The following is a 25,314-nucleotide window of genomic DNA, read 5'->3' on the forward strand; positions in this document are numbered from 1 at the left end:
GTGATTATGGGGAATGGTGTTGAATAGCACTGTGAAAATAAAGATGTGTTACATTACTTAGAGATAAATTGTGCTCACGAAGAAAAGCCAAAAGGAGCATAGAATCTTAAGGCTGAGAATTCTGCAGCAAAAGGGAGTGATTCAAAGTTGGGGGTGAGGGGGCTGGCGACATTTTAGCTGCTGAAACACACCCTTCCTCAATACAATGCCATCGCCTCCTCTCCTTAATTCACGTGGTCATTCACCTTCTCTGTTAGTCATGCATTCATTCAACTAATGAACAGCAATGTGGGTTGCCTCTGTACAGAGCCCAGGGTCTCATAGCAAGTCATCGAATTCTCTGCTTCATGACATCTCCTGCTGATTTCTCCAAGTGGCTCCACCCAGTGGCTCCTACTACATTGCTGTATGGAAAGAGGAGCTGGTTGGCAGTGCCTTGGACCACAAATTTTACATCGATGCTGTAAGATCATCAATGCCAAGAGTCACTTATTACAACAACTAGAATAGTAAGAATAATGAGGGTTAGCAATTGTGGAGCCACTACTATGCTATGTTCCCATGCAGAAGACCCAGGTTCAATTCCTAGCCAATGCATCTCACTCACAGCCACCACTGTCTGTCAGTAAAGGCTTGTGTATTGCTATGATGCTGAACAGCTTTCAGCTGAGCTTCCAAACTAAGATGGACTAAGAAGGTGGCCCTGGTGATCTACTTCTGAAAGATTGTACCAAACTAAACCAAACCCACTGCCATCGAGTCAATTCTGGCTCATAATCAATTGACCCTATAAGGCAGAATAGAACTTCCCCATGGGGTTTCAAAGCCACAAATCTTTACAGAAGCAGACTGCCACATCTTTCTCCCACGATACACTTGGTAGGTTTGAATAGCCGACCTTTCAGTTAGTAGCCAAGCACTTAACCACTGTACCGCCAGGGCTCCTCTTAAAGATCATAGCCACTGAAAACCCTATGGAGTGCAGTTCTACTCTGAAAACACATGGGGTCACCATGAGTTGGAATTGATGCAATGGCAGCTGGTTTTAATGTTAAAATAGAACCATCATATCTAAGCCCTTTAGATTAAGATTAGCTAGGCAAATAATCACCTAACTATACCCCTGCATCTCTAATGAAATAAATATCTGGAGACCACTATATTCAACACTCCCAAGTGTGTGGACTCAATGATTCTTGAATTTATCTGCATGGATGCCTCCTCTCCACTTACTCACCCTCAAAAGTGAAGTAAAAAGGTAAATGTCAGTCCAACCAAACCATCTCTGGAGAATTTCTGGAGTCCTTCTTGTCCTTGGGGACCCACCATCCACACCTGCTTACAGGGTGGGGGCTGCAAAATTCTTCCACTTAAGGTAGTGTGAAGCTCACCAGGCAGTCCCCTGGGGTCTTTTTCAAGAACTGAAACCTCCTGGTAAGGCAGAAACTTTTTTGTACTTCCTTCGACACTGGTAAGAGTGTGTTAAACCAAAGTAATTGGGGCGAAGCCCAAGGTGGCAGAAGTTACTGATTTCCGTCACCTGGTATCTATCAGATATCCCAGCCCCAGGCCTGGCCTATCTCACTTGCCCTCTCTCCCCACATTTGTGAAAAACTGGCAGCATCAAACTGAACTTGCAGACGTTATCTAAATCCGCTCTTGAGCCCTGAGGACTTGGAGACAAGGTAAGGAACCAATTTGCTTTATTTAAATATCTAAACGGGGAATGATAAATGATTCATGGTTTAGTTTTGGAGCCTGGAAATTCTCACTGTAATCCTAGGGTTTCCCTGGTCAGGATTTCTGCTGGTTTCAGAATTTGAGGGATGATATCAAGGCTCACTGTTTACCCGCTTTCTTAACCACTCGCACCCTCAAGAATCACTCTGGGCAACCAACTACGAGTCATTCCAGGGTGATAGTAGGTTACAGCATGTAGATTAAAAAACATGGTTTCTAACCTGCTGGGTTCCAACCTCAGCTCCACCATTTACAAGCAATGTATAACTTTGCGCAAATTACAATACCTCTCTGTGCCTCAGCTTCTTCATCTATAAAATGGAGGCAATGATAATACTTATGAAGATTAAATGAGCTAAAATCCTGCAGCTCTTAGAATTGCTCGGTACCAAATAAGAAAGCCATCAGTCGTGGCTATAATGAAAATAACTCCATTCCTCTTGCAGTAAAGGCTTTTGTCTCCAATGGTATCCCATTGAATATAAATACCCCTAGGCCTTATTAAGTGTTACAGGTTAACATTTTCTGGATGAGGTTGAGGGACACCAATCTGAGCCAAAATCCTGCCTAAAACCAATCACCTGAGAAGCATAGAGAATGGGCAGTGGAGACTAGAAGAAGCTCTAAAGAAGGAAACAAGATGAATGTTGAAACCCAAACAAAACCAAACCCATTGCCATTGAGTCGACCGCGACTCACAGAGACCCTTTAGGACAGAGGAGAACTGCCCCATAAGGTTTCCAAGGCTGTAATCTATGAGTGGGAATCGACTCAATGGCAGTGGGTTTTAATCTTTACAGAAGCAAACTGCCACATCTTTCTCCCGCAGTGCGGCTAGTGGGTTAGAACCGCCGGCCTTTCGGCTAGCCACTGAGTGTTTAACCGCTACTCTACCAGGGCTCCTTGATGAGTGCTAACCATGGCCACAATTGTTTCCTAAAATCAAAAACTCATTGCTGACAAGTCGATTCTGACTCATAGCGACCTATAGGACAGACTAGAACTGCCCCTTAGGGTTTCCAAGGAGCGGCTGGTAGATTGGAACTGCCAACCTTTTAATTAGCAGCCCAGCAGTTAACCACTGTGCCACCAGGGCGCCACTGTTTCCTAAAACCAGCATATAATATGATTCCCCTTCCCTGCTTTCCATAAAATGGCTTGATGTCTCTGATTGTCAGGTGAAGTGAAATAAACACCTTTTCACCTGGCATCCTATGCATTTGCAAAGCTGCCCTGAGGAAGTAGTCCAATTTAATGTATGATTTAATGTTCATTGAGCTAATGCTTACCGAGTATGTACTCCAGGGAAGAGGTTCCTTTAAGCAATTTATACTCCATCAGAGAAGTTATAGAAAACCTGAAGACGTAGTGATTAAGAGCTACAGCTACTAACCAAAAGGGCAGCAGTTCAAATCCTCCAGGCGCTCCTTGGAAACCCTATGGGGCAGTTCTACTCCGTCCTATGGGGTCGCTATGAGTCAGAATCGACTCGATGGCAATGGGTGTTTAGAGAAGTTATGGTATATAAGAAAACAGCTGGTGAGAAGGACTGCAAGGAGCTATGAGCTTCAGAGGAGAAATCTTAGCAATCAGGTAAGGAGAGCTGGATCAGCTTCATAAGGCCTTGGGTGATGTGAATGTATAACTGGAGTTTCGCTCAAAGTGATGGGAATGGAGGGAGGAGGATTTCCAAGTTCGGAGACATTCAGAGAAGAGAGCAAGAGGCATGTCCGGAGCAGCAGCAATTGGGGGAGTAGTGCGAGAGAGCTTAGAAAGTTATGTAGGGCTGAACTGAGGGACTAGGTGAAGCAAGGTTTTATCCTGGAGGCAACGGCAGGTCAGGGAAAGACTTTACGCTCAGGGAGTGCATGAGGATAGCACTGACTTAGGGAGTTCGATCTAGTAGTCTTGGCCAGGATGAATAAGAAAAAAGAAATTGAAGGCAGAAAAATAAGATTTTTGTGCTAGACCAGGAGAGAAAATGAAAATGAAACTCATGGTGTGACACTGGAAGTGGAAAAAACATCCACACTCAAGAGATGCTGCAGAGGCAGAGATGGCATGACTTGGCAATGAATTGAACATGGGAGGTGAGGGAGCTGAAGGGAAATATGTCTCTAACCTTTTAAGCCTGGGTGTGAAGGAAAATAGAAATAAAGCCAGCTGAGGTCATTGGTTTTGCAGCACAGTCCTTAAAGAGGACCAGAAGTTTCAATTGAGTGGCTCTGGCTGAAACTGGATGCAAAGCATGGAGGAATGAGTGGGTGGTGAGGAAGTGGAAGAAGAGAGTGGAATGCTAAGCTTTTAAGGTGGGGTTATAAGAGGGGGAGAACGGGCAGTGGCTGAGGACATTGCTAAAGGAACACAGCTTTGAGACAGGGAGACCCCACAGAACATGTTATTCATAAAGATCTGGTAATAACAACTATTCTTTGAGTGTTTAGTACTTTATAAATTGAAAATTATCTCAAATTCTTAAAACAATACTATAAAATGGGTAAGGCAAATATTAGAGTATATTTATGGAGAGATCTTGGATGCCACAAATGGTTAAATGCTGGGCTACTAACTAAAACGTTGGCCACTGGAACCCAACCAGGGGTGCCTCAGAAGACCCCGTGATCTACTTCCGAAAGGTTGGAGCCATAAAAACTCTACAGAGCTGTTCTACTCTGAAACACATGGGGTCACCATGAGTGACAGCAGCTGAGTTTTTTTCTGGTTTTATAGTCAGACCACAAGCCTATAAACCAACGAAGTTGGAAGCAGCTCTTTCTGCTACCAGCACAACAAATTGAGTGAGAGGCTGAAAATGCAAAGAAGATGTCATGGTGGGAGGTGATGGGCTGAGAACAAGTAGAAGAAAAATAAGAATGTTCTTCCTCAGAAATAAGTGAAAAGAAGGCCAGAAAGAATAAAGATAAAAAGCTATGTTGAGCAGCAAAGGAGGAAGTCAAGGTAATGAAAGTGAGGTAGCTTTGAACTTAGTAGGACTATTGGACCCAGAGTCATTATTCCAACAACCTCCCATCAAGGCTGTGAGATCTTCTTCAGTGAGGAGACACCAAAACAAGGGTGCCTTTAAAAAAAAAAAAATTCTTTTTTTTTTGCAGAAGTTGCTTCAAGTAATAAAATGGGGCAGCGTGTAACAGAGTTCTAATTTTAATATAAAAAAAATTTTTTTTATATAGTTGAGCAAAAAATAGATATATACTATTATATTTTGATCAATGTGGACAAGTAACCTGCATTAACCTACCAACTAGTCTTTGACTCTAACTATGTGTCTGGCACTATTTTAAAGTCATTGTGAACAACTGAAAAAACAGGCAAGTTTTCAGGAATCTACAATATTTTTAGATATACATGGTCTAGTTTCATATATTCCCACGGAATGACATTGTTTTCATTATACTGTCAGCGTACAATGCCCTACTATAAAAAAAAAAGTTGAAAGCGTATATGAAAAATGAAATAACACAGAGAAACAATCACATTTGTGTTTATACACTGATATTTCACAGTGATACTTGTTGAACACTCTGTAGAAATACAGTGGTCAATGGTGAAACACCATTTTAATAAATAGAAATAATATATTTGTCCCTCAATGGTCATTACCATCACCACCCAGTGTAAAAAACTTGATTTTGCTTACACAATAATGCAGACACAGCCTCAATCAAGCTGTTGATGAATAAGGTGAAATTAAAAATTATAATCCAAATACCTCCCTCCATCCAAACAATCGGTGACCTTTGCTCTTTAAGTTGTCCTCACAAAAATGACCCCTTCGGAGAGGAGTGTGCTGGCTCCAAGCTCATTCCATAACTTGCTATGGGATCTTGGGGAAATGAATTGTCCTCTCTGAACCTCCAACTCCACATCTACAAAATGAAGACAAAATACCCACTTAGTAAGGAAGGCATTCAGAGAATGGGAAAGAGCATATACCATATTCCTGCCATGCAAAGTGCTCAGTAAACAACTATAATTATCTAGTCTAGATTGTGGTACAGCAGAAATAGCATCAACCTCAAAGTCGTGGTGTGACTGCCTCCTGGTTTGGCTTTGTCAGTAAGTGTGAGGTCTTTAACAAGACACGCCCCATCCCTGGGCTACAATTTCTTAATTTGTCAAATGACCAGAGTAGTTTCTGAGAACTGACTAGCTCTAAAAATTCTGTCTGGTGACCAGAATCAGTTTGTAAACTCGAGTGGGCTGTATTAACATATTCCCTTTTGTGCTGGTGGTCTTGTGGGGTGGTTTGTGGTAGAAAGCAAATCCCCAGTACCACATGACTACTGCTAATCTAAGGCTGGGGCAAAATCAAGTGAGAAGTACAGTCAGTGTACTCCCTCCCCTCCAGCCCATGCCCTAGACAAATATTCTGTTTTCAATTGCTTTGTTGTTGTTGTTAGTGTCCTCGAGTTGATTCCGACTCATAGTGACCCTCAGCACAACAGAATGAAACACTGCCCAGTCCTGCACCATCCTCACAATTGTTGTTATGCTTGAGCCCATTGTTGCAGCCACTATGTCAATCAATCCATCTGCTTGAGAGTCTTCCTCTTTTTCGCTGACCCTCTACTTTACGAAGCATGATGTTCTTCTCCAGATACTAATCGGTAGCTTTATAATCACTAGAATACCACATACACTTGAAGGAAAAGGGAGGTGATCATAAGAACAAGGCTGAATTCCTATTCCTCACGGAGAACAAAGCAGTCTGGTAAGACCATGGAAAGAGCATCAGAGCAGCCCTAATTAGACAGAACTAAATCCTCGTTTTAAATCTGTAATTGTCATATCACCTTGAACAAGTTCCTTAACTTTGCTGTGCCTATTTCCTCATCTGCAAAATAGGGGCAATGTCTTATACTTGGTCTACTCTGTGAGGTGCAAATGAGATGACAGATGTGAAATCTCTCTGTAAATTATAAAACTTCTTGCTGTTGAGTGGATTCTGACTCGTAACAACCTTACAAAAAAAAAAAAAAAAACTGCCCCATAGGGTTTCCAAGGAGCAGCTGGTGGATTCAAATTGCCGACCGACCTTTTGGTTACTGTTGGTTAGCAGCCAAACTCTTAACCACTGTGCCATCAGGGCTCCCTGTAAACTCTAAAGTGGGTGCACATGTGAGACCTGTAGACTCACAACCACCTGTCTTAGGGCATCCCTGTCATTACTTAGCACTTGCGACTTTGGTGAGATAAGCAAGCTAGGCCGACTGTCTTGGTCTCAAAGACACCTTACATGACTTACCCTCAGTAAAGACAAGACCAAAGATGTGTCTCCAGGGAGAGATCCCCAGAACAGAGGCAAGATCCAATGAAATTCATATGAGTGATGCAAATGGTTTGTTCTCACCTACTAATGAAACGGTTGGAGGTTCCAATCCACCCAGTGGCACCTCAGAAGAAAAGCCTGGTGACCTACTTTCATAAGATTACAGTCAGAAAAACCCTAAGGACCACAGTTCCACTCTGAAGCACATGGGGTCTCCATGAGTTGGAATCAACTTGACAGCACAGGGTTTGGTTTGGTTTGGTTTTAGTTGGCATAAATAAATAAATCTCTAAGAAAGAGAGAAGCTAGGATTGTAGGTTCAGGAAAAGCTTCTCTTAAGAGGTGGCATTTGAGCTACCAAACCAAAACCAAAAGTGGGTCAATTCCAACTCATAGCAACCCTATAGGACAGAGCAGGACTGCCCCATAGGGTTTCCAGGGATGTGAGCTTTATGGAAGCAAATTGCCACATCTTTCTCCCGTGGAGCAGCCGGTGGGTTCCAAGCACCGACCTTTTGGTTAGCAGCCAAACATTTAACCACTGCACCACCAGGGATCTTTATTTGAGCTATACCTGAATTAAAAAAAAAAAAAAAAAAATCAGTCATCCAAAGACCATGAGACAACTTAAGTCTTATAGCAGCCTATGAAACAAGAATTATTACTATTCCGATTGTACAGTTGAAAAACCTAAGGCCCAGAGAATTTAAAGGACTTGCCCAAAGGCTCACAGCAAATAGAAGAACTGTGATTTAAACCTGAACAATCTGACTCAGGAGGCCACAGTTCTACATAGAGCGTTACGAGGCCTTCTTGGAGTGGTATGCTCAAGGTCACAGAGTTAGAGGCTGAGTCATTGTTAGCTGCTTTTGGGTCAGCTCCAACTAATGGAGACCCCATGTATGACAGAATGAAACATTGTGTGGCCCTGTACCATCTTCACAATCATAGATATGCTTAAGTCCGTTGTTGCAGCCACTGTGTATTTTGAGTGACTTTCAACCTAGGGGGCTCATCTTCCAGCACTACACTGGAAAGTATTCTGTTGTGATCCATTGTGTTTTCATTGGCTAATTTTAGGAAGTAGATTGCCAGGCCTCTTTCTTCCTAGTATGTCTTTGTCTGGAAGCTCCACTGAAAGTTGTCCACCATAGGTGACCCTACTGGTATTTGAAATACTTGTGGCATAGTTTCCAGCATCATAGTAACACACAAGCCACCATAGAATGATAAACTGACAGAGAGCTGGTGTTAGAGGCATAGGGAGGACTAGAATTAGCTCCCCGATTCCATCGGCAATCCTCACTATACTTGGTCATGATGTCTCTGGTCCGCCATACTGGACAAAGAGGAATAAACAAAAAGACAAGGAAAAGTCAATAAAAAAAATACATTGTCCAATATTAAAGCCTAAGAAAAGCATTCAGAGATGAAAGGCAAACAGGACATGTGGGCTATGAGCATGGTGTTCTCTACATATAATACTGGGACCATATGTCCTTGACTGAGCTGCCTCCTCCAGAACCTTTCTCAGGACTCAGCAGTAGACCTTGCCTCAGATCTCAGGCCACTAGGAAGATGCTTCACTGACACCCATAGAGGGAATGCAAAGTATTCAGATGCATGACACAAGATCAAAGATGGCCAACAGTCTTTATGTATCTCCCTTCATTTTATCATTTGTTTTATTTTTTGAAGCTTTGAGAGTGAAATGACGACACCCAGAAATTCACTGAGTGGAACTCTCCCAGCAGAGCCTATGAAAAGCCCTATTGATATGTACCCTGTTCAGAAAATAAATCCTCAGAGGATGCCTTCAGTGGTGGGCCCTGCACAACACTTCTTCATGAGGGAGTCTAAGGCTTTGGGGGTAAGTCAGTTGCCTTCCGTTCCATACCCTAGGAACTCTCTGGCCTACTGAAACTGATGCTGTGGGCCAGGCACAGAATTCTAATCAACTTGAAGATATTTGATCCAACCAGAGGTATTTTCTATGCCTGACACAGTGGGCCAAATCTGGGGTGTATCATGAAAGTGATTACCTAGATCACCTCAGTGTGATCTTATGCCCCCTTTTAGGATTGTTATTGGCATTGATATTGGGGCTTGTGTATTTAGGGGCCACCCATCCCAGTTTGGTCCAGCATCCCAGGAATGTCTGCTTCCTTGGAAATGTCCCAGGTGATCGGCAAAACTGGTCTGAATAACAGAAGACAAAGGTCTTGGCACCTTTGTAGCTTCTTTCAGACATTTTACACTGACCCAAGTCAGTAGCAAGGACTTCCAGCCTTACCTTGCCTTCTAACTCGACGATGATTTCAGTTCATCCATCACCGTCTCTATTCTCTCCCCAGGCTGTCCAGATCATGAATGGGCTCTTCCATTTTGCTCTGGGGGGTCTCCTGATGATCCCCATAGGGATCTACGCACCCATCTGTGTGACTGTCTGGTACCCTCTCTGGGGAGGCACTATGGTAAGTAGAAAATAACCACCATTTGGGGAGTGATGCATACAAAATATGAAAAAGCCCCACAGACATACATCAGATTGTTTCTGTGTTGAGGGAAGTACATGGGTAGGAAATAGGATATCAGGTTAAAGTACTTTCATGGGAAGAGAGGTTTGACTGCATTAAGCGTGCATCCTGTGGTTGAGAGTCAGGCTTATGCTTCATCAGAATTCAGGGAAAGATACCCTGCATGGATCTACACGAGAAAGGAAGATTGTTCAATGCAGGACTTCTCCAAAGTCAATTTGGGGCAGGAAGCTAGACATTTGGACTGTATGGCATGGTGGTTTAGAAAGGAAGAAGGAGCAGGAACATTCTGCTTCTTCCTACCTGCTCCCTCTTCACTAAAATTCTGATTACTTACTATGGCACTTGGTGAAATTAGTCCCATCCTACAAAAATCTCCTTTTGCTTATCAGCAAAGCAGCACTCCTTTTGGCTGTTTTGTGTACGTTTTCCAAGCTTATAGCCCTGTCTTGGTATATGGGGCAGTGATGGTTCTTTCACTGTGACAGTTTTATAGTTGTCACTATAAAGTTGGGTCTGGGAGTAAAATTTTCCAAACAAGGAGAGATGGGATAGAACAAAAATTTCCTCCATTTAACAGCTCGAACATTAGAAAAGGAAGATAAAAAATAATCATTATTTCCTGTAGCAACCAACACTTTAATGAAGTGCCTATGACACTCTGGTCAAGTACTTCCTTCTATATTGATTGATTCTTCATGGGCATCAAAGTCATTTACATAATTGTGAACCCTAAAATGCAATTCCATGAATTTAAAAAAAAAAGCAAACCTTTGAAATTCACAATGTGAGTATTAATTGAAGTGAAAATGTGGGTCCTACCTCATTGCCTTACAATATTCCTAGTCACAGCCCCCCAGATGGTTGAATAAAGGGGACGGATTAAATGTAGTTGAGCCTGAATAAAGGAGAATTACGACTGCTGAAAAATGAATGGATCCAGTAAGAATGGGTGGATAGTTTAGTGAAAATGACTGAAGGTCTGAATGGCTTCTTTACAACTAGTAAAAAAAAAAAAAAAACAATGTTAAATAGTGATCTCCCTCTCTGCCTCTCCCCTTCTCTCCCCACCCTCTTCTCCACCCATCCCTTCTTTTTTTGCAGTTTATCATTTCTGGATCACTTCTGATAGCAGCAGAGAAAAATCCCAGGAATAGTTTGGCAAGTAATTATATGTCCTTCTTCCCCACACATCAGAGAAATGTTTATTCCCTCAGTTGAAAACAGGGAGCCTTAAGATCACAGTAGAATTGAGTTCTCTCTCAACCCTAAAAATAAAAGGATCCTCCACAATCCTGTTGTAATTTTATTCATTAAAAAGTTTGGAAATGAGATCTACATGAACTATGCCCATGGAAACAGAATTAAAGACAGATCTCTGAAGAACATGCTTTAGTCTTGTGAATGTTAAATGCTGTGTAAGAATAATGTATCTTTTTGAAAACTGTGTCATTTATCCCAGACCACCATTTAGGAAAATCATCTGATCAATACTGTAATTGATTCAAGTTCTAAGTTAATGTTTAGGTGTAACCTTGAGTAGGTCAGTTCACTTCTCTGCACCTCTGAGTTTTTACCTGTAAAATGGAAGTCAGTCTTTGCTGCCACGCTAAATTGGCTTGAGGATAAAATGTAGTCACATATGTGAAAGTGCTTTAGAGGCTGTGAAGAGCTACACAGCGCAGTTTGTTCATATAATCCTACCACAGTACAGTTGGTTCATATAACCCTGAGACTCATTTACACCCAGGAATGGGCTGTTACACAGAGCTCCGGATTCTATCCCTTTTGGGTCAGGACCTCACCTGCATTCTCCTCCCAACTACAATTTGAAGACAATTCTCCCTTAACACTCTCTTATACCTTCTAAGCCATTACCAAGTTGAGTAACCTTCAAAGTAAGTGAGGGACTGGCTGGGTTGAGATGGCTCCTCTCTACAGGTAGACTGACAAATTCAGTTTTGGGGGAAAAAAATTGTTTATAAAGACCAAATTATTCTGTTCTCCAAATACAGCCAGATGTACGGACTAGCTCTCTGTAGGTCAGAGGTGAAACATGTATGCCCTAAAATAAACATCAGAGATCACAAATTACTATGGTACTCTTTACATATATTTCCTGTTTCAACATTTTATCAGTCCTACACCCACCTTCTCTTATCTGTCCTCCCCAGAGACATCAGCTATAATTTTATCTTGAAAGATGGTTGACTGAGGCTGACAGCCTATTTCAGGAAAGAGTTAGGTTTTGGTGGTGGTGGTGTTGCTTGTTTCCATTTGATGGTACAGACCTAGAAGGTTCTATCTGCTCCTTCTCTATCTATACCCACAACATCATCCCACTTCAGTGTGGCGGAAGAACTTCCTTCCTCTCTTCCTTCTACCTTCTAATGCAGACAGAAAATAACCTGGATACTATTTATCTTCATTTATTCAATGGATATTTAGTGAATGCCTAGTAGGATGGTGGCAGTGACATTGAAGGAAATACAATGATACAGGATATAAGAATTAAGGGTCACTCCTAGAACCTTGACTTGATAATCTCAATAGGTGGTCAAAAAAAAAAAAAAAACCCAGTGCCATCAAGTCGATTCCGACTCATAGCGACCCTATAGGACAGAGTACAACTGCCCCATAGATTTTCCAAGGAGAAATAGGTGGTGGTAGTATAAAATAAGGGAAGACTGAGAAAGGAACAAGTGAGCAAGCTCAAGGTTCTGAGATAAGAACCATAGTATGATTTTAATATAGTACCTTTGTGAGACAGAACTATAGTATCTGGAATTCCTTCACAGCTTATATTCTCCAAATGGAAATCAAACCCAATAAACAAATCTTTGTGTCACCATTTTAGGTCAAAGGGAAAATGGTAATGAATTCGCTGAGCCTCTTCGCTGCCATTTCTGGAATAATTCTTTTGATCATGGACATATTTAATATTACACTCTCCCATTTTTTTAAAATGGAGAGTCTGTATTTTATTAAAGCTGACAAACCACTTATTAATATATACAACTGTGAACCAGCTATGGCCTCTGAGAAAAACTCTCTGTCTACACAATACTGTTACAGCATACGATCTGTGTTCCTGGTAAGTGTGAAACTGGATTTCTTTCCAGGGAAGAAGTATGGCATTTTATTATGACCATCAGCTTTAGATCCAAACTACCTGGATCCACTACTTACTAACAATGTGGTCTTGGACAAAGTTTTACTACACACTGCCTCAATTTGCTCAACTATAAAAGGGGGATGATAACAGTACTTACAGGATTGGTTTGAGGAATAAGTGACTTAATATATTCAAAGCACCTAGAACTGTGTGTGGTACATAGAAAGTGCTATGTGTTTGCTATTATTATTTATTGTTATTATTAATGGTGTTAATATTACTACCATTGATTAAGTAGGATGCATGATGGAAGGAAATAATTTAGTTGTTACAAACATCTTTTGCCTCAAGGAGTTTTTAATGCAGGGTTTAAAGGGCAAAAAACTGCACCTGGCAAGTCTAGAGAGGCTTCCATGGCATGATACCACAACAACTAAAACCAAATACAATTTAATTGAGGTTTAGTAAATATCCTCTTCTATGTAAAATTGATTTTTCAAATGATTATCCCTGCAACATACATTAACCATTTGCTGTGTTAGAATTACAAAGATACTGCCCCGAGTGGTGCAAATGGTTAACACATTTGGCAGCTAACTGAAAGTTTGGAGGTTCAAGTCTACCCAGATATACCTTGGAAGAAAGACCTCATGATCTGTTCCTGAAAAATCAGCCATCGAAAATCCTATGGGGCAAGGTTCTACTCTGACACACAGAGGGTCATCTTGAGCCAAAATCAACAGCAACTGGTTTTTCTGGTCTTCTATACTAGTAGTAGTTGTCACAACTAGCCCTTAATCACCTAAGGAATTGGCCCTTCAATCATTTAATTTTGTTCAAAAGTCATTTACTAAACCTCAGCTATGTGCTTTGGACCACTATTACATTCTCATCCTCATTCTTCTGTTCTGCTTAAGGGCATTTTCGCGGTGATGCTGATCTTCTCCTTCTTCCAGAAACTTATGACAGCTGGCATTGCCGAGAATGACTGGAAAAGACTGTGCTCCAGACCCGAAGCTGTAAGTACAGGCAGTCCCAGGGTTACAAACATCCGAACTTCTGACTTACTGACTGGTACTTGCCCTTTAATGTTATGTGTATTTGCCCTCACTTTGAAAGGATTGATTGAACCAACCCCTAGTGGCAACAAATTTTTCAAAAAGTACAGGTTTTAAATCATTGAAAAGGCTTTTATTGCACTAAAATAATGCTAAGTAAGAACCATAGGCACCTGTTAGCTACAAATCCCACTTGAAGACACAGTTAGGAACGGATCTCATCCGTGACCTGGGGCTGCCTGTAGTAGCTACTCTGTCTACAACCTCCCTCTAAAAAAATCACTTCTATAAAGAATCTTTTATGGATAATGTAATATGATGAGACTTTGAGACTGGGGAGCTTCATGAAAAATAGTCTTGGCATATTCCTGGAAAGCAGAAAATACCAATGATGAGGAAAACTGTCTTCGCATTTGAAATAAGTCCAAACATCAGACAGAAGATGCAGTTTCATAATATGTGTGCCTTTACTAACCTTTTTTTCGGATCGACGTCATGTTTCCATCTTGATTTCATAACTCCATACTTAGAGTTTGAAAGCAGGACAGTTGAAAGTTAAAGACTATTGACTCTTTAACTTCATTTTTCATTATCCCCTTCTTCCTCCTTTTTCATCCCATTCCTCTTCCAAGACAGTTGGTTCAAAAGCATCTTCAACTGGTAGATGTGGATATCCCAGAGATAGATCAACGGTTTCAGAACCAGATAATGTTAGAATAGAATTTAGAAATTATCACAACTCCTTTATTTTGTAGATGAGGAAAACCGGATCAGAGGGAGAATATTGCTCTTCCTGGGTTATTTTCACTAAACGTAAAGGAGAACTAGAATCTAAATTCCTCTAACATTGCAGTGTTCTTCCCCCAGTACTGCACGATCCCCCAGGCACAGTAGCAAATGCCGGTTTGTCTTGAGGATTTATTCAGAGTTGAGTTTTGGTAAGTAGGTGATCTGAGCACCTGGGAAGGAAATCTTTGTGTCTGGAGGCAGATGGGAAATAAAAACTAGGAGGTACTCAATAAATATTTATAGAGATTGTTGAGAATGAGGCCAATGATAACAAGATCAAGAAAGATCAAGAAACATTCGTTTATTTTTGTGTTCTAGGACGTGGTTCTCCTATCAGCTGAAGAAAAAAAAGAACAAACAATTGAAATAAAAGAAGAAGCGGTTGAGCTAACTGAAATATCTTCCCAACCAAAGAACGAAGAAGAAATTGAAATCATTCCAGTCACAGAAGAAGAAGAAGAAGAAACAGAAATAAACTTCCCAGAGCCTCCCCAAGATCAAGAATCTTCACCAATAGAAAATGATAGTGTCCCTTAAATGATTTTTCTGTTTCCTTTTTTTAAGCATTAGCCTTCATGGCTTCTAAGAAGACAGTTACACATTTATCCCCCATGCATGTATATCCTCCACATTTCTTTCTCTGGCCTTTGCATGGAGTGACCGCCACACTCTTTTGTCTCTAATTCAGAGAATGTAGCAATTGTAGCAAATTGTGTTTTCTTCTTTCTTGTTTTGGGCAACTGTCTTAGATTTTAAAAAAAGGAAGAATAAGTGCTGCAGAATGTGTTCCCCCACTAGCCTTTTCCTTGCCATTCCTAAACTATCTTCAATTCCTTCCACATCAGTGTGTTTGGTGGAGTTCCTTTTGCACCATTGTTTTAAAGAACGTAAAAATAAATAGGTGGAATACAGAACCTATTTCATCTATATTTTCATGGGCTGATACTGCGACTCAATCTTAGAGCCTCCATACCCCATTACGGGACTTCTAAGTTATTTATACCCAACCCATTTTGTCTACAAACAGGATAGCTTATGCATGGAGATGTCTCTATCTGTTGTAACTTTCCCTAACTCCTGTTCTAGGCTCTTGGTTGCATTGCCTACCTACTTCTAGCCTTGACCCAAGAGAAGAAAAAATGAATGAAAGCAAAATGTTGTAATGAGTACCCAAACCTCAAACAACAATCAGCACTGTATTTATAGCATGCTTTCCAGTTCACAAAGTATTTTATCAAATAATTTCATTTGATCTTCCATGATCTAGAAAGAATCATTATCCCTATTTTACAAGTGTGTCTTGGTGGCACAGTGGTTAAAGTGCTCAACCACTAACCAAAAGGTCGGTGGTTCGAACACACCAGCCTGCTCCATAGAAGAAAAATTGACAGTCTGCTTCCATAAAGATTTACAGACTTGGAAACCCTATGGGGCAGTTCTACTCTGTCCTATAAGGTCGCTATGAGTCAAAATCAACTCGATGACAGTGGGTTTGATATTTTACAAGTGATCCAAAGAAGTGAAGTAATTTGTAATCAAGTAAAGGTAACTTGTTTCATAACCAGATTTTCTTACTCAAATTCTGTGATGTTAGAAAGAACTGAATTGCCTCTCCAAATGCTCAATCTACTAGAGCCAAGTCAACAGGTCTTATCAAGCACTTTACTCTCTGACCAGCACTGAGCAGTATGGAGAGTGACACAGAAGAATCAGAAGTTAGGTTTTGCCCCTTGGGAATAAAAAGGCTTAGACACTTAGAACATCTGGAAAGCTACTTACATCGATATATAATTAGCTTTTAGATGATCTAATGCAGATGCTAAATGCTGTAGACATTCTCAGAAAGATCATGCTTGGAAATAACATAATTAGCTGAAATGCCAAGTCTTGGGAAATAGCCACCCTCTCCTCAATTCCTGTTCGTATCAAAGAGATACTTACGCAGAAAGAATGTTAACCTAAGAAGCTATCACTATAATCTATCAACTACATTTGATCATTTTTTACATGTCGAGTGCTGCCAGGTTGTGGCAAGCATACAGACAATGTAGACTACCAATGGCAGATAGTTCTTGCAATTAGAAAAATAAGTAGGCAGAACATTCCTCTGTGTATAGATAGTCCTCAAAAATGGCTTTAAACAATCGCAGCAGTGTTCACAATAGCAAAAAGATGGAACCAACCAAGATGCCCATCAACAGATGAATGGATAAATTATGGTATATTCACATAATGGAATACTACACAATGATTAAGAACAATGATGAATCCATGAAACAGCTCATAACATGGAAGAATCTGGAAGGCGTTATGCTGAGTGAAATCAGTCAGTTGCAAAAGGACAAACATTGTATGAGACTGCTATTATAAGAACTCAAGAAAAAGTTTAAACACAGAAGAAAATATTCTTTGATGGTTACTAGGGTGGGTAAGGAGGAAAAAGGGTATTCACTAATTAGATACTAGACAACAACTATTTTAGGTGAAGGGAAAGACAACACACAATACAGGGGAGGTCAGCACAACTGGACTAAACAAAAAGCAAATAAGCTTCCTGACTACAACCAAATGCGTCCAAGGCCAGAGTAGCAGGGACGGGGGTCTGGGGACCATGGTTTAAGGGGACATCTAGGGCAATTGGCATAATATAATCTATTAAGAAAACATTCTGCATCCCACCTTGGTGAGTGGTGTCTGGGGTCTTCAATGCTAGCAAGCGGCCATCTAAGATGCATCAATTGGTCTCAACCCACTTGGAGCAAAGGAGAATGAAGAACACCAAAGACACAGGGTAGATATGAGCCCAAGAGACAGAAACGGCCACATAAACCAGAAGCTGCATCAGCCTGAGACCAGAAGAACTATTTGGTGCCCGGCTACCACCAATGACTGCTCTGACAGGGAACACAACAGAGAATCCCTTATGGAGCAGGAGAACAGTGGGATGCAGACCTCAAAGTCTCGTAAAAAGACCAGACTTAATGGTCTGACTGAGACTGATGGGACCCCGGAGGTCATGGTCCCCAGACCCTCTGTTAGCCCAAGACTGGAACCATTCCTCAAGCCAAATCTTCAAACAGGAATTGGACTAGACTATAAGACAGAAAATGATACTAGTGAGGAGTGAGCTCCTTGGCTCAAGTAGACACATGAGACTGTGGGCAGCTCCTGTCTAGAGGTGAGATGAGAAGGCAGAGGGAGACAGGAGCTGGTTGAATGGACACAGGGAATACAGGGTGGAGAGGAGTGTGCTGTCTCATTAGGGGGAGAGCAGCTAGGAGTACATAGCAAAAGTGTGTATAAGTTTTTGTATGAGAGACTGACTTGATTTGTAAACTTTCACTTAAAGCACAATAAATTTTTTTTTAAAAAAAAAAAGCTTTAAACAAATAAAACTATATATGTGTTCTTATCTGCAACAAATGATTCCAACATTGGTGTTCCTCCAGTCTTCCTTACTCTTGTGTCTCTAGAACATGGGAGGCTGCTATAGCTTTGAGTGCATATTCACATAACCCCAATCTGAGACACCAGGTCATCAAATATTCATGTCAGTGTATTCTTACACATACACATTCCCAAGGAAAATTTCATAAAATAGGTCATCGATAATGCATTCCTCACTCTCGGCATTCCAGGACACAACTGAAATACATTTCACACATCCCTGCCTTGAACTTGAAGAGAGGGAAGAAAGTGTGACAGTGTAAGTCCAAGAGGAAAAAAAATAAAACCAGGAAAACTTCAAAAAAGATAAGATCTTATTTCTACCTTATTTTCTCCACTTCTGAAATATAAAGAAGGTTGCTGGCCTGACAGAGACTGGAGAAACCCTGAGAGTATGGAACCCGGACACCCATTCAGCTATATGAGACATCTTTAATGTCTACTGTGAAAGAAGAATGATAATCCTTGATATGACCTTCTCCCCTAAATACCCCTTCAGTAAGATGTTGTTGTTGCTGTGTGCCCTCAAATCGATTCCAACTCACAGAGACCCTAATGGGACAGATTAGAACTCCTTCCATTGGATTTCTTAGGCTGAAATCTTTATGGGACCAGATCACCAGGTCTTTTCTCCCATGGAGCAGCTGTTGGCTTCAAACTGCCAACCTTTCGGTTAGCAACTGAGTCCTTAACCATTTTGCCACTGGGGCTTCTTTTTTGTAATATAGAATCAAGTACATAATAACAATGGCCAATAGAAAACAAGATTTGCACTGAAGTAGAAGATACATCCTCTGGTCTTTATTATTTTCCTCTCAGTTCTTATTTTTGTAAAAACAATCTTATAACTATGAAAGAAATGAACTTAAAAAAAATCAATTTACCCACTTATTAGGAAGTTGACATCACCTGTTACCATTTTTCCTTGTGCTCTTATAATCCTTGCTCAAGGTAGGGTGAGCAACCATCCATTTGTCTGGGACTGAGGGATTTCCTGAGATGTGGGACTTGCAGAGCTAAAGCTAGGATTATTCCAAGGAAACCAGAATGTTTGATCATCCTAATTCATAATAATACCTAATTCTACCTAGTTATACTTACTGCATAACTTAATTTGCTTAACATTAGATGATAAATATTTTTCTGATTAATATACAATTTTCATAAGCATAATTTTTAATTGCAACTTAGCGTTTCATGAAATCAACATAAATTAATTCAACATTCCTCTATAATTGGGTACTTAGGGTATTTCCAACTTTTTTTTTTTTTTCAAATCACTTTTGGAGTTACAGAAACCATGACCAAGGTACTTATTTCCTCTTCTCATTATTCAAAATGTGGCTTCACACTTCTTTTGTCAAAGTCTATCAGTAGGAAGTACTGGCACCAGTTAAAAATCAGGCAATGAATTCTTATTTCACTTTGAAAGGAAACCAGTCAAAGATCCAACACACAGAAATGGTGGCTTCCGATTGATTTAGTATGAGTTCACTTATGAAATTTGATTTATTTTAAATTCTTTGTATATAACCTAAAATATTGATGGTTGTTAGCTGCCACTGAGTCTGCCCCAACTCATGGTCATCTCATGTGCTACAGAGAAGAGCTGCTCTATAGAATTTTCCTGGCTGTCATCTTTACAGAAACAGTTCACCACGCCTTTCTTTCAAACAGCCACCAGGTATGTTCAAACCACCAACCTTTAGGTTAGCACCCAATCTCAAACAGCTGGTACCACACAGGCTCCAAAACACTGATGATGGGTGTTTAAATCTGAAATCTTCCTAGGATGTCTGTGATCCTTCACGGTGTTTCCTTTCAATTCAAAACCTGGCTGTGTGTTGTGTGCTAAGGAGAACCAAGCAATAAAAAATGAATGTGGTAGAATTGTCTGGTGGTAAATTCAAAGCTAAGTTTGAAATCTCCTATGGAGTTATGTTTGTCCCTTGTTCATCTCTTCCCTTGGTGACTTACAGTAAGAAAATGACCCTTAATATTCTGCTATCAGAGACAACAAAATTGCAAAGGAAGACACAAAATAACCATTGGGAAATTATTAATACATTCCTCCAAAAAGAAACACATCCCTCTCCTTTTAGAGCTTGCAACTCTGTTGGGGAGAGAGACATTAGTAAATATCCATCACATACCAACTATGAGTAAGGCATCCTAAGTACACACAGATGTACAGAAATATAAGACAAGTCCCTGCCCTAAAAATCCTTACTTCCAACAGGTGGACACTTGAGACTGTGTTGGCATCTCCTGTCTGGAGGGGAGATAGGAGGGTAGAGAGGGTTAGAAACTGGCAAAACTGTTATGAAAGGAGAGACTGGAAGGGCTGACTCATTAGGGGGAGAATAAGTGGGAGTATGGAGTAAGGTGTATATAAGTTTATATGTGACAGACTGACTTGATTTGTAAACCGTCACTTAAAGCTCAATAAAAATTATTTTTAAAAAAAATCCTTACTTCCTGAAAATATTATGTTAAATGAAACAAGGCAGACACACAAAGACAATATTGCATGACTCCATTTGTATGAAATATCTAGAGTTGGCAAGACTACAGAGACAGAAAGTAGATTAGAGATTACCAGGGACTGCTGGGGAGAGGAGAAAATGGGGAATTGTTGCTTAATGGAGCTTTGTCATAATGAGCCACCAGACTTACACTCTGCCAGAAATAAAAAGTTTTACTGAAGGACAAAAGGTTTCACGAAACTGGGAGACACACAAGTATCCAGGCATGATATGCAGTGTTCTAAATTGCAGGAAGAACAGTGAAGTTTTTATAGGTATAGGGTCGCTATGAATTGGAATTGACTCGATGGCAGTGGGTTTGGTTTGGTTTTTGGCTAGGAGGCCCTGGTGGTGAGGTGGTTAAGCACCACAGCTGCTAACCAAAAGGCTGACAGTTTGAATCCACCAGCCACCCCTTGGGAACCCTATGGGGCAGTTCTACTCTGTCCTGTAAGGTCCTTATGAGTCAGAACGGACTCTCCGGCATCGAGCTTGGTTTTGAGTTTAGCGGACACTGGGGTTTCAGAAAGGAGGACAAAAAAGTTACAAAGTGGGTCATTAAACTACAACCTTTCTTTACATCAATCTCCAACTTAACATTTATCTCTAATGTTTTGGAATTTGTTTGACAAAGACCTTCTTTTTAACATCAGCAAGTCTGTTAGTTAACATTCCAGGGAACAACTGAGTCACCTTTCTGCACGTTTGCTTTCTCCTCTTAGAGAAATACTCCTACTTAATTACAGATTTTACAAAAAGCCAGTAGAAATGGGACCCAGTGAGTGGGTAAAGTCTGGTTTGAGAGAGTTAGTAAATTAGATTAGGACTTGGTTAATTGGCTTTTATTCCATCTTGGTTACAGAGTTACTAGACAACTGCAGGGCTTCATCTTTACTTAACATTACCAATTCTATTTTCTAACCTCATGTTGACCAAAGTCTTTTTCCCTAGGACAAGTTGCATAAACATTCTTGAGAAATATCTTTTAATAAACAATTTTTAGTAAAAGCTAAAAAACATTCTGACCCTTACTTCTTTTGTGTTACAAGCAGTTAAACTTTTTCAAGAAGCTGAATTGCCTCTTCAGAACAGTAGAGGCAGAGACTTTGGTCAGGGTGCCCTTTAACTTAAAATGAAGTTTCATTTAGGTCTGAAATTAGACATTTTAGTTATGCCAAGCATCCCATAGTTTGGACTGCTTTACACATTTCTATTTGGGGTGACAAAAAATTCTGGAAAAAGTGGTGATCTTTGTACAACAATGAATGTAATTGGTGCCACTGAATTGTACATTTAAAAGTAGCTGAAATGTCAAATTTTATTTATATATTTTAAGACAATAAAACTTTTTTTTTTTTTAAAACTAGTGCCTGATTGAAGATGATAAAACATAACAAGTACAGGGCTAATAGAATACAATGGGGAAGGAACAGTCTTTACAACAAATGGTGCTGTGACAACTGAATAGCCTCAGGCAAAAGAATGAAATTGGGCTCCACAACCTTGTTTGCTGAAAGTAAAGAGGACTTGAAGCACTTACTGATGAAGATCAAAGACTACAACCTTCAGTATGGATTACACCTCAACATAAAGAAAACAAAAATCCTCACAACTGGACCAATAACCAACATCATGATGAATGGAGAAAAGAATGAAGTTGTCAACGATTTCATTTTACTTGGATCCACAATCAATGCCCATGGAACCAGCAGTCAAGACATCAAATAATGTTTTGCACTGGACAAATTTGCTGCAAAAGATCTCTTAAAAGTGTTGAAAAGCAAAGACGTCACTTTGAGGACTAAGGTGGGCCTGACTCAAGCCGTGGTGTTTTCAATCATCTCATATCCATATGAAAGATGGATAATGAATAAGGAAGACTGAAGGAGAATTAATGCCTTTGAATTATGGTGTTGGCAAAGAATATAGCATGGACTGCCAAAAGAACCAACAAATCTGTATTGGAAGAAATACAGCCAGAATTCTCCTAAGAAGCAATGATGGTGAGACTTCATCTCACATACTTTGGACATGCTATCAGGAGGAACCAGTCCTTGGAGAAGAACATCATGCTTGGTAAAGTAGGAGGTCAGCAAAAAAGAGGAAGACCCTCAACGAGATGGACTGACACACTGCCTGCAACAATGGGCTCAAGCATAACAAGGATCATGAGGATGGCTCAGGACCAGACAGTGTTTCATTCTGTTGTGCATAGGGTCATTATGGGCTGGAGCCGACTCATAGCACTTGTCCACAACAGCAAACCTCATACCATATAAAAAAATTCACTCAAAATGGACCAAAGACCCAAATGTAAGAGCTAAAATTATAAAACTCTTAGAAGAAAACATAGGTGTACTCCTCATGACCTTGGATTAGGCAATGATTTCTTAGACATAACACCAATAGCACAAGCAACCAAATAAAAAAATAGATAAATTAGACATCATCAAATTAAAAACAAACTTTTGTGCTTCAAAGAAAACTATAAAGAAAGTAAAAATACCAAGGGGGAGGGAAAAACACTAACTACATGTAGATAAGTGGTAACTTTGGTGAAGGGTAAGACAGTACATCATACTGGTAAGTCAGCAAAACTTGACCAAGGCAAAGCCATAGAAGTTTCACACGCACATCAAAACCCCCTGAGGGATGGAGATACTGGGCTGAGGAGTGGGGACGATAGTCTCTGAGGACATCTAGCTCAATTAACAGAACATAGTTTTATAAGGAAAATGTTCTGCATCCAACTGTGGTGAGTAGTGTCTGGGGTCTTAAAAGCCTTCAAGCAGTTGTCTAAGAAAAATCTACTGGTCCCATCCCAGCTGCGGCAAAGAAGAATGAAGAAAACCAAAGACACAAGGGAAGATTAGTCCAAAGGACTAATGGACCACAACTATCACAACCTCTGCCAGGCTAAGCCAGAACAACTAGATGGTGCCTGGCTACCACCACCGACTGCTCTAGCAAGGATCACAATAGAGGATTCCAGATACAGTTGGAGAAAAATGTAGAACAAAATTCATATTCACACACACAAAAAAATCAGACCTGCTGCTGTGTCAGAGACTGGATAAACTCCAAGAGTATGGCCCCCGGACATTGTTTTAACTCAGTACTGAAGTCACTCCCAAGGCTCACCCTTCAGCCAAAGATTAGACAGATTTATAGGGCAAACAATAACACACTTGAGAAACGTGCTTCATAGTTAAATTGTGTATAAGAGACTAGATGGACACACTATCCCAAAAGCAAAGATGAGAAGGCAGGAAGGGATAGGAAAACTGAATGAATAGAAACAGGGAAACTGGGGTAGAGAAGCAGAGAGTGTTGACACATCCCAGTGTTGGCAACCAATGTCACAAAATAATTTATGTGTTAACTGTTTGAGAAACTAATTTGCTCTGTAAACTTTGACTTAAAGCACAATTTAAAAAAAAAGAGTCCAATGCCCCAATAAAAAATCACAAGACACACAAAGAACAGAAAAACGATGGCAAAAAAAATATATGTATATGATCCACAAAAAGAGAGAAAATATTTTCAAATAATATATCTGATAAAGGTCTAATATCCAGAATTTATAAAGAAATCATAAAATTCTACAATAAAAACCAAAAAACCAAACCCGTTGTCATCAGGTCAATTCTGACTCATAAAGACCATATAGAAAAGAGTAGAACTGTCCCGTAGGGTTTCCAAGGAGCACCTGGTGGATTCGAACTACTGACCTTTTGGTTAGCAGCCAAAGCTCTTAACCACTATGCCACCAGGGTTTCTCTACCATAAAAAGACAACCCAATTTAAAATTGACAAAAGATTTGAATACACATTTCTCCAAAAAAAAAAAAAAAAGTATTCAATAAGCACAAGAAAAGATGTTTGACATCATTGTCGTTGTTGTTGTTAGGCACAATGGAGTCAATTCCGACTCATAGCAAACCAATGCACCGCAGAAAGAAACATGGCCAGGTCATGTGCCATCCTCACAAATCTTGCTACATTTATGTACATCATTGTAGCCACTGTGTCAATCCATCTTGTCAGGGGCTTTCTCTTTCTTGCTGACTCTCTACTTTACCAAGTATAATGTCCTCCCCCAGGAAGTGGTCCCTCCTAATAACATGACCAAGGTACATAAGACAAAATCTCGCCATCCTTGCTTCCAAGGACCACTCTGGCTATACTTCTTCCAAAACAGATTTGTTTGTTTTGGCAGTCCATGGTATACTCAATATCAATGAAGGCTCAAAAAATCCTCATGGAATAAGAGAGATTTGAGTTGGATCTTAGAGAATAGGTAGAAATTATACAGTAAGAGAAAAAGAGGGAAGAGTATTCCAGCTGATGGAAACAATACCTATACAAAATGAAAACAGAAACACTCTACTTGTTGTTGTTAGGTGCCGTTGAATCACTTCCAACTATTATTGACCCCATGTACTACAGAAAAAACACTGCCCAGTCCTGTGCCATCCTCACAGTCATTGCTACATTTGAGCCCATTGTTTCAGCCACTGTGTCAATCCATCTCATTGAGAGTCTTCCTCTTTTTTGCTGAGTCTCTACGTTACCAATCATGATGTCCTTCTCCAGGTACTGGTCCCTTCTGATAACATGTCCAAAGTGCATGCTTCCAAGGAGTACTTCTTCCAAGACAAACATGTTCATTCTTCTGGCAGTCCATGGTATATTCAATATTCTTTGCCACACCATAATTCTTCTTCTTCGATTTTCTTTATTTATTGTCAAGCTTTCACATGCATATGAGGCAATTGAAAATACCAAGGCTTGGGTCAGGCCCACCTTAGTC

At 40.3% G+C, this 25,314-nt stretch overlaps 1 protein-coding gene across 1 annotated transcript; it reads left to right on the forward strand.

The window, feature by feature from the left end:
- The first annotated feature begins 1,444 nt into the window (after window positions 1-1,444).
- MS4A1 (membrane spanning 4-domains A1) lies at window positions 1,445-17,158 on the forward strand. Its single transcript, XM_049892115.1, has 7 exons — window positions 1,445-1,685; window positions 8,729-8,900; window positions 9,385-9,504; window positions 10,672-10,728; window positions 12,425-12,661; window positions 13,600-13,701; window positions 14,848-17,158. The coding sequence occupies exons 2-7, from the start codon at window positions 8,742-8,744 to the stop codon at window positions 15,064-15,066; spliced, it is 894 nt and encodes a 297-aa protein (XP_049748072.1). The 5' UTR covers window positions 1,445-1,685; window positions 8,729-8,741; the 3' UTR covers window positions 15,067-17,158.
- Window positions 17,159-25,314: the final 8,156 nt, after the last annotated feature.

Source organism: Elephas maximus, chromosome 7 (assembly GCF_024166365.1).
Source record: "Elephas maximus indicus isolate mEleMax1 chromosome 7, mEleMax1 primary haplotype, whole genome shotgun sequence".
In the NCBI taxonomy this organism is placed as follows: domain Eukaryota; kingdom Metazoa; phylum Chordata; class Mammalia; order Proboscidea; family Elephantidae; genus Elephas; species Elephas maximus.

What these genes read in the sequence shown, in the direction of transcription:
- MS4A1 (XM_049892115.1), top strand. Translation starts at nt 8,742, where the DNA reads ATGACGACACCCAGAAATTCACTGAGTGGAACTCTCCCAGCAGAGCCT. An exon ending in GCATACGATCTGTGTTCCTG is followed by an intron (nt 12,662 to 13,599) that starts GTAAGTGTGAAA and finishes GTTCTGCTTAAG; the next exon opens with GGCATTTTCGCGGTGATGCT. An exon ending in TGTGCTCCAGACCCGAAGCT is followed by an intron (nt 13,702 to 14,847) that starts GTAAGTACAGGC and finishes TTTGTGTTCTAG; the next exon opens with GACGTGGTTCTCCTATCAGC.